The following is a 9696-nucleotide window of genomic DNA, read 5'->3' as shown; positions in this document are numbered from 1 at the left end:
CTCGCCATCTCCGCTTCCAAGGAGCATTCTGGCTGTGTTTCTTCCAAGACCGACTTGTTTGTTCTTCTGCCAGTCCATGGTATAGTCAATAGCCTTCACCAACACCATAATTCAAAGGCATTTATTCTTCTTTGGTCTTCCTTATTCATTGTCCAGTTTTCACATGCATATGAGACGATTGAAAATACGGCTTGGGTAAGGTGCACCTTAGTCCTCAGAGTGATGTCTTTGCTTTTCAACACTTTAAAGAGGTCTTTTGCAGCAGATTTACCCAATGCAATACGTCATTTAATTTCTTGACTGCTGCTTCCGTGCAAGTTGATTGTGGATCCCAGTACAATGAAATCCTTGACAAATTCAATCTTTTCTCTGTTTATTATGATGTTGCTTATTGGTCCAGTTGTGAGGATTTTTTGTTTTCTTTATGTTGAGGTGTAATCCATATTGAAGGCTGTAGTCTTTGTTCTTCATCAGTAAGTGCTTCAAGTCCTGTGCTTTCTGTAAGCAAGGTTGTGTCATCTGCATATCTCAGGTTGTTAATGAGTCTTCCTCCAATCCTGATGCCACATTCTTCTTCATATAGTCCAGCTTCTTGGATTATTTGTTCAGCATACAAATTGAATAAGTATGACAAAAGGATACAACCCTGAGGGACACCTTTTCCTGATTTTAAAACACGACGAATCCCCTTGTTCTGTTCCAATGACTGCCTCTTGATCTATGTACATGTTCTGCATGAGCACAATTAAATGTTCTGGAATTTCCATTCTTTGCAATGTTATCCGTAATCTGTTATGATCCACACAGGTAAACATCTTTCTGGTATTCTCTGCTTTCAGCCATGATCCATCTGACATCAGTAATGTTATCCCTCATTCCACATCCTCTTGAATTTCTAGCAGTTCCCTGTCAATGTATTGCTGCAACCATTTTTTATTTATCTTCAGCAAAATTTTACTTGTGTGTGATATTCATGATATTGTTTGATAATTTCCACATTCTGTTGGATCACTTTTCTTTAGAATGGGCACAAATATGGATCTCTTCCAGTCGGTTGACCAGGTAGCTGTCTTCCAAATTTCTTGACATAGATGAGTAAGCATCTCCAGCGCTGCATCCGTTTGTTGAAACATCTCAATTGGTATTCTGTCAATTCCTGGAGGCTTGTTTTTTGCCAATGCAATTCCTGGAGGCTTGTTTTTTGCCAATGCAGGTTTTATAAACCTGTCTAAACCTTGGCTGAAGGTTGAACTTCAGAAGCAACTTCAGTACTGAGTTAAAAGTGTGTCCGGGACCATATGCTTGAGGTTTCTCCAGTCTCTGTCAGACCAGTAAGTGTGGTCTTTTTTGTGAATTTGAATTTTGTTTTACATTTTTCTCCTGCTCTGCCCGTGACCCTCTGTTATGATCCCTGTCAGAGCAGTTGGTGGTGGTAGGTAGGCACCATCTAGTTGGTCTGGGCTCAGTCTGGTGGAGGCTGTGGTAGTTGTAGTCCATTAGTCATTTGTACTAATCTTTCCCTTGTGTCTTTGGTCTTCTTCATTCTCCTTTGCTCCAGCCGGGATGGGACCAGTAGGTGTATATTAGATGGCTGCTCACAGGCTTTTAAGACCCCAGACACTACTCACCCAAGTAGGATGTAGAACATTTTCTTTATAAACAGTGTCATGCCAACTGAGCTAGATGTCCCCAGAGACCATGGTCCCCGGCCCTCAGCCCAGTAACTTGATCCCTCAGGGAGTTTGGATGTGTCTATGAAACTTCTATGACTTTGTCTTGGTCAAGTTGTGCTGACTTCCCCAGTAGTGTGTATTGTCTTACTCTTCACAGGTTACAACTTATCTGCTATCTAGTTAGTGTTTTTCCCTCCCCACCCCTTCAATCCTCATAACCATCAAAGATTGTTTCTTTTTGCGTGTAAACCTTTTCTTGAGTTTTTATAATAGTGGTCTCATACAGTATTTGTCCTTTTGTGATTGACTTATTTCATTCAGCATAATGCCCTCCAGATTCATCCATGTTGTGAGATGTTTCACAAATTCATCATTGTTCTTTATCACTGTGTACTATTCCATTGTGTGTATATACCATAGTTTGTTTATCCACTCGTCTGTTGATGGGCACTTAGGTTGTTGACATCTTTTTACTATTATGAATAATGCTGCAGTGAACATGGGTGTGCATATGGCTATTCATGTAACAGCTCTTAATTTCTCTAGGATATATTCCTAGGAGTGGGATTGCTGAATAGTATGGTATTTCTATTTCTAGCTTTTTAAGGATGTGCCTTACCATTTTCCATAGTGGTTGTACGATTTTACATTCCTACCAGCAGTGCATAAGAGTTCCAGTCTTCTTGCAGCCTCTCCAGCATTTGTAATTTTCCATTTATTTTTATTTTTATTAGTGCCAGTGATGTCAGGGTGAGATGTATCTCATTGTAGCTTTGATATGCATTTCTCTAATGGTTAGTAATTTCAAGCATTTCCTCATGTGTCTGTTAGCCACCTGAATGTCTTCTTTGGTGAAGTATCTGTTCATATACTTGGCTCACTTTTTAATTGGATTATTTGTATTTTTGTTGTAGAGGTGTTAGATTTTCTTATAGATTTTAGAGATCAGACCTTTGTTGGGTATGTCATAACCAAAATTTTTTTCCTAATCTGTAGGTTTTCTTTTTAGTTTTTTGAAGTCTTTTGATGAGCGTAAGTGTTTAATTTTTAGAAGATCCCAGTTATCTAGTTTATCTTCTGGTGTTTGTGTATTGTTAATTATGGTTGTATCCTATTTATGCTGTATATTAGGGCCCTAGTGTCGACCCTATTTTTTAATCCATGATGTTTATAATTTTTGGTTTTATATTTAGGTCTTTGATCCATTTTGAACTAGTTTTTGTGTATGACGTGAGATATGGGTCCTATTTCATTTTGTTGGCAGAATTCATTTCCTTCTTGTGGTTTCCATGTGGTCTTCCAGGCACCAATAGCCAGCTGAGTCCTTCTCATGCTTCAGATCTCTCTGATGCCCCCTTCTGCTACATCTCTCTGACTTCACCTGAAGAAAGTTCTCTACTTTTAAGGGCTCATGTGATTAGATTATCCAGAATAATGTCCATATTTTAAGTCCATACCTTAATTACATCTGCAGGGTCCCATTTTGTCACATAAAGTAGCATATTCACAGGTTCAAGGAATTTGGATATGAACATCTTTGGAGGGCCATTCTGCCACATGTGTAACGCGCTTTGTATATATTGCCAAACTGCATTCCAGAAAGGCTGGGCCAAGATTTTCTGCCACCAGCATTTCACAAGCATACTCAGCTCCTCACACTCACCAGCACAGAATATTATCTTTTCTTTGTTTATTATAGTAATCTGATAGAAAAAACAATTGCATTGAGTTGTGGTTTTACCTTGCATGTTTTTGATTCATAATGAGGTCAAACTATTTGTAAATATTCAGTCATCATTTATTTTTCTTCTGTAATCTCATGTCTAGTGCTCGTTCTCCTATTAGATTCTTCATGTTTTCCTTATTAATTTGTATTATCTTTTCATACATTAAGTATTTATTGAACTTTTTTTGTGGTAGTTTTTCAAAATAGTTTATTCTTTAATGTACAGAATTAGTTTTCACTGTTGTGTAGTTATGTGTGTTTATTTTTGCCTTGGTGACTTCTTCCATTGTCTTTTACTTTCCCATGCTGCTATAAAATAAGTAGTTCTTCCTAAAATGTCTACTGGTTAGGTTTTGGCTTGCATATTGCGTTTTTTATTTTAGACTGTGTTGTGAAGTAAGGCTCTAAACTGATTTTGTTTTTCCTCCAATTAGTTTCCTCAACACCATATTTTGATTAATTATTACATAGTTTTTTAATTGGGAATAGATAATCATGAGATGCTTGATCCAGAAACAGAGGCTGTGCAAACTGCTTCTGCACATGAAGGGAATGCAGAGAAGTCAAGAGAAAAAGGCAGCCTTTCCAGGATGGTAAATAAGGACCACATGAACTAATTTCTCCTGCTTAATCTATGTGTGCCTGTAACAAGAAAACTAATAAAGTTGATTACAAGTAGCCAGAAATGGTTTTTGATGTTCTAAAACTACCTAGGTAGTACCAGTCACCTAACCAAGATTCAAAGTCACTTAGAAAAAGTTATTTTTTAATCGAACGTCTATATAAAACCAGAACTAGATCAGCATACATTTAATAATGCTAACTATGAGACAAAAAATGCACCAACAAAAATGAAAAGTAGAAGCCTCTTACCCTTCACATTTAAAATCTAAACATATAATTATGGCAATACCATTCTAATTAATCTTATCCCATTAAGACATAGATTGAAGAATTTCAAGCTGTAAAGATCTGGTCCCAGAAAGATGTAGTGAGGACACCTTTAGGAAAAATGATTAATATACCATAGATTGGGAAAATATTTTCACAATCTGACAAAGGACATATACAGAAATTTGATACGAATATATAAAGTATTCCTAATGTGTGAAGAACTACTACAAATCTACAAAAGAAGACAGCCTAATCTAAAAATATAAAGAAGAACACAGCATCAGGATTGGAGGAAGACCCATTAACAACCTGACAGAGTGGCTGCAACAATGGGTTCAAACACAGGAACGATTGTGAGGATGGTGCAGGACCAGGCAGTGTTTCCTTCTGTTATATGTAAGGTCGCTGTGAGTGGGAACCCCCTCAGGCACCTAACAACAACAATTCTAAAATGGGCAAAAGACTTGAACAGACATTTCACAAAAGAAGATATACATGAGAAAGCTTTCAGCATCAGTAGTTATCAGAAAAATGGAAATTAAAACTATTTCATACCCACTAGAAAGGCTCAAATACAAAAGATCATGCCAAATGTTGGCAAGGATGTGGAGGAACTGGAATCTTATATATTACTAATGGACAGAAAATGACACAGCCAGTTTGGAGAATTGTTTGGCAGTTTCTGTTAAGTTAAGCATACACTTACCACGTGACCCATCAATCCCATTAATAGTCCATTTCTACCCTATCCTTAGCATTCTCGCGTTGCTTTCCCTTCTTCCACATTTTCCGTGTCTTTATTTTACTATCCCCATGTTTCTTTCTTATTCATTCACTTCCCATCCTAAATGGATTCTCCCTAATTAATCATAGATTCCTTTCCTCCAGACTCATTCTAGTAGGTATATACGTGTGACATAAAATAAAAACTATTTAGGATTAGATGTTTATTTTGCCAAGATAAGATGGCTATTATTTTCTTGACAGCTATAAATATTAGTTAGATGCCAAGGGTAACAATGAAAATGGAACGTATACCAATATAATAAGAAAGACAATATTTAAATTTAATGTTTTGTTTAATGTACAAATAATTCACAATCCTTTTAACAACAGAAAGAAAAGCACATCATAGTCATTTGGAAAGTTCATTTATTATGTACCGATATACATTTTCTGTAATAAAAAAAAAGCCTACCAATACATTGAACCATCTTATAAATGAAATAAGAAAATAAAATTTTCATCTGTTTACAAATGGGGTTAAATTAACCAGCACATGATACCATATGTTTATCTGCCCTGCAGTATATGTGAACTTTAATCCTGATAATGGCCATGAGAAAAATGATGCTTTATTATTTGGCACTGTAGTATTGCTTTTGAATATTAATATAATTACACATGTTGATATTTTCAAGCTAGTCATTTCAGATGTAAAGCTTTTAAAATATATACAGATTTTAGTTTTTCAATTTTTTGATTAATCTTTGATATTTACATTTAAATACGTTCAGATTAAACATTTTTCTAACACTTAAAAGGTACCTTTCTCCACTTTCAACTATTTTTGATACTCTCTTTAGATGAATGACAATGGATATATATCTTAAAGATGCCATTCAGCAAATTTTTTTCCAGTAATAGTAACTCAAAAGTTATGATAGCTTCTAGTAATGCTCAATTTCTGTAACAAAGTGCACCATTTTATAGTATTATACCTCTTGAAAATAATACATAAAACAAATGAATATTTTCTTAGGCACATTTTAGAAAAGCTTAAGATTTAGTAAGAGTTTATTATCATACTTGGCTTTGCTAAAATATAAAATTACAACAAATGTTCTTGCTACTGATTGAAAAACATATATAGCAACCTCTAAACATTCTCCGCAGTGAGTAGTAATTTTTAAATCCATTTTGTGTAAGTATGTTACAGAAGTGAGCAAGAATGATAAGTTTGTATTTCTTCGTAGTGTTAACACTTTTATTTTTATGGAGAACATTGTATTAAATGGCAAGGGAATGTCAGCAAACACCTGTTCAAGCTAAAATGCATTAAATCCTATTTTAGACATGCTAAATGAAAAGAATGGAGCCCTGGTGACACAGTGGTTAAGCGCTTGGCTGCTAACAGAAACGCTAGCGGTTCGAACCCACCAGCTGCTCACGGGAGAAGGATGTGGCAGTCTGCTTCCACAAAGATTACAGCCTTGGAAACCCTTTGGGGCAGTTCTACTCTGTCCTATAGGATCACTTGCTATGAGTCGGGATAGACTCCACGGCAACAGCTGAACGAAAAGAAAGGAGCCCTGGTGGTACAATGGTTAAATGCTCAGCTGTAACCAAAAGGTTGGTGGTTCGAACCCACCTAGCGGCTCTGCAGGAGAAAGACCTGGCTATCTGCTTCCATAAAGATTACAGTCAAGAACCCAAGCGGCAATTCTATTCTGTCACACGGGGTCGCTGTGAGTTGGAATCAACTCGACAGCACCCAACAACAACAAATGAAAAGAACAGCCTTAGTACTGATAATTATTTGCAAATAAGGAACTTATTTTCTTGTAGATGATTATGGTGTTATTGTAAACATTGAAGAAGAGCATTACTGAACTATATATGACTTAGATTTCAATTTTAAAATATCGCTACTAGACAGATACATACAAATGGATTTTTGAGCCTACCAACTTAAAAATTCCCTGCTCCCACCCCCAATAACATAAATGTTTTGACTGTGAGGAGAAAGACTACACATATAAAAAATACAAATCAAATGTACCATACATTAAAATTCTGATGACTACAGAATAAGATTATATACATGAACATATAGCAATCACAGTTTCCTGCACTGAATGTTTATCAAATACAAATGTATCAAACAATACTGGGTAGTGTATCTCCACATGAATGGTGCTCTACTAAAAATTCTGAATGAGAATGGAAGACGAGAGGGAGAGCATTGTTCAGTGAAAAAAGTATGCCAAGAAGAGTAGCAATAATGTTAAAAAGCAGATGCTTTCAGAACAGGCAGTTTAGCTATTAGCATTTTTTTGTTGTTGCTCTGTAATTTAAATCAAGCCCCTTTCTATTTAGTAAGATGTTTTAACATTTATATATATATATATATATAAATCTGTTGAATGAAGAAGTTGCTAATTCAATGTCAGACAGGATAGACAAAACATTTCTTTACTGTTGATAATAAGATGCTGTTAGGACAGCTCATAAGGCATGCCAGTAAGTGGTGATACCTTTGCCACCAGGGCATTTTTTGTTTGAGTATTTGGTACTTTTTTGGGGGGTGGGAGGGTGGGGTGGTGAGGAGAGGATTATCTAATGACCATTACACACAGCTACCCTTATTCTGCTTGTACAGCAGAAAAAACACACCTTGATCATCTCACACTGCTTTGGTAAAACCTGGGTAGAAACGTGCACCACAGATTTTGAACACATAAACAGCCATTCTTGATAAGAACGATGGTTTTCTCTTCCGCAGGTACCTGGTGATATTACTAGTGAACGTCTTTGGAATATTCCTGTTATTTCCTATGAATAACATTCCAACCAAGATAACTCAAATGTCTTTTGGAGCATAACCTGCAACCATTTCCAAGAGAAAAAAGTATTTTTGGCTTGGGTTAATGATGCTTGGAATTTGGAGGATTGTATATCCAGTCAATTATAATGAGGGCCATGCTTCCAATCACGAAAATGATTCCAATCACCAGGAAAATTAAAGCCTGTAATCCAGAGAGAACTTGTTAGGGCCAACAGAGAAACCATATTCACTTAGCAGAGTTTGCTTTGATATGTTATTTAAATAAGGCAGCAAACTGATAAGCATATTGAGTTGCATTAATCTACAGCCCAGATGTCCATGCCTAACACATTGGTCAATTAAGAACCCTAGTTGGGGAAGGGTAGAGAATACAGTGGAGAGATATAACCTAAATGTTCAACAATATGTTAATGGTTGATTATGGTAAATCAAAATGATGGCATATCCTGTGATCATTAAAAATCAAGTGACAGAAGAAAAATATTTAATGATGTAGGGAATGCTCACCATTTTCTGGGCCAAAAAAGCAGGTCATACAAATAGTATGTATTATGATACCCATTTTACAAAGCAAACTAATAAAAACAAAAACCTAATATATGCAGCATATTCCTTGGAAAAAAAAAGACTTAAATTATATGTGTATGTATGTGTATATACACACATATACAATATACATATATATATAACACATATATACACACTGATATCTCTGGATGGTAGGGTTAAGGTTATTGTGGTTTTTTCCTTTAGGTTTTTTTTTTGCATAATTAAAAAATTTCTACAATGAACACATTACATTTATATTAATAATTATTATAATAAATAAAATAAAAATACCTAAGAATTTTAACACTAGAAGGGGCCTTCTATATTAACACACAGATCAGCCTCCTACTTAAATATATGAGGAAGCAGCAGCTAAAATTTTTCTTCACTAGAAAGGATCTAGGAGATAATTTTACTCGTTTTACATCTGGTCAAATTGAAAGTGGCTCACAAAAAGGACAAGTAACTTGCTAAGGTCACAAAGCTGTAAAAGTCCAAGGAAGATGGACTACATAGAGTGGACACTGGGGGAAGAAGATCAGTATTGGCAAGATGATGGGTAAAGCTTTTGATATAAATGGTCCTAAAGTTCCTGAACAACCCCGAGAGGTGAATGACTCCCAGTTAAAAATTCAGGGTAACTCAGTAAGAAGTAGTCTTTTCAAGTCTTAATATAAGACTTTATTAAGCAGTTATTGATAATATTTATTTATCGGGAAAACACAATTATTTCTAGTATGTGTTTCTGTAGTACTATTATGGAAAAGAAATATGTACTCTCTAGTAAGATTGTATTTTACATCTAAAGAGGTTAACTGGAAAATTAATAGTTCTGTTCTAGATCTGAGTCCACAGACCCAGGAATATTCCCTCTAGGGGATGGCAGGGCTCTATGGAAGGGAAAACAAAGCCCTGGTGGCGCAGTGGTTAAGAGTTCCGCTACTAATCAAAAGGTCGGCAGTTTAAACCCACCAGCCGTTGCTTGGAAGCCCTATGAGAGTTCTACGCTGTCCTGTAGGGTCACTATGAGTCAGAATCGACTCGACTACAGACCTAAATAGCATGACCAAAATATTGGGATAATTTCTTACCACTGCTAGGGAGCCTAATTCCTTCCTGTGTGGTTTGCACAGCAGCAGCTTGGCGGTGCAGACTGGTATGCATATAAGGTATACATGGCTGTGGGAAAACTCCATGAGCTTTTGACACCTAGGGAGGACTCAACGTGCTACCTTTAATACTTGAAGAGATCAAATCCTGGAATCATCTGCGTGCCAGAAATCCAG

The 9696-nt window shown here is 36.1% G+C and overlaps 1 protein-coding gene across 2 annotated transcripts in view; it reads right to left on the bottom strand.

Moving 5' to 3' along the window:
• Nucleotides 1–7534: 7534 nt before the first annotated feature.
• The window catches only part of SLC38A4 (solute carrier family 38 member 4), a 53239-nt gene continuing 51077 nt past the window's right edge, over nucleotides 7535–9696 (bottom strand). The window contains exon 16 of one of the 2 annotated variants that reach the window (XM_004384554.1): nucleotides 7535–8042. In XM_004384554.1, coding sequence (XP_004384611.1) covers nucleotides 7941–8042 — 102 coding nt within the window. In that variant the 3' untranslated portion in view covers nucleotides 7535–7940. The remainder of the gene's footprint in view (nucleotides 8043–9696) is intronic. The other variant, XM_023738828.1, reaches the window with a different exon arrangement.

The sequence above is a fragment of the Trichechus manatus genome, unplaced genomic scaffold (genome assembly GCF_000243295.1).
Source record: "Trichechus manatus latirostris isolate Lorelei unplaced genomic scaffold, TriManLat1.0 scaffold00123, whole genome shotgun sequence".
Lineage (NCBI taxonomy): Eukaryota > Metazoa > Chordata > Mammalia > Sirenia > Trichechidae > Trichechus > Trichechus manatus.
The sequence above is the reverse complement of the archived record's forward strand: the minus strand, read 5'-3'. Positions and strand labels throughout refer to the sequence as shown.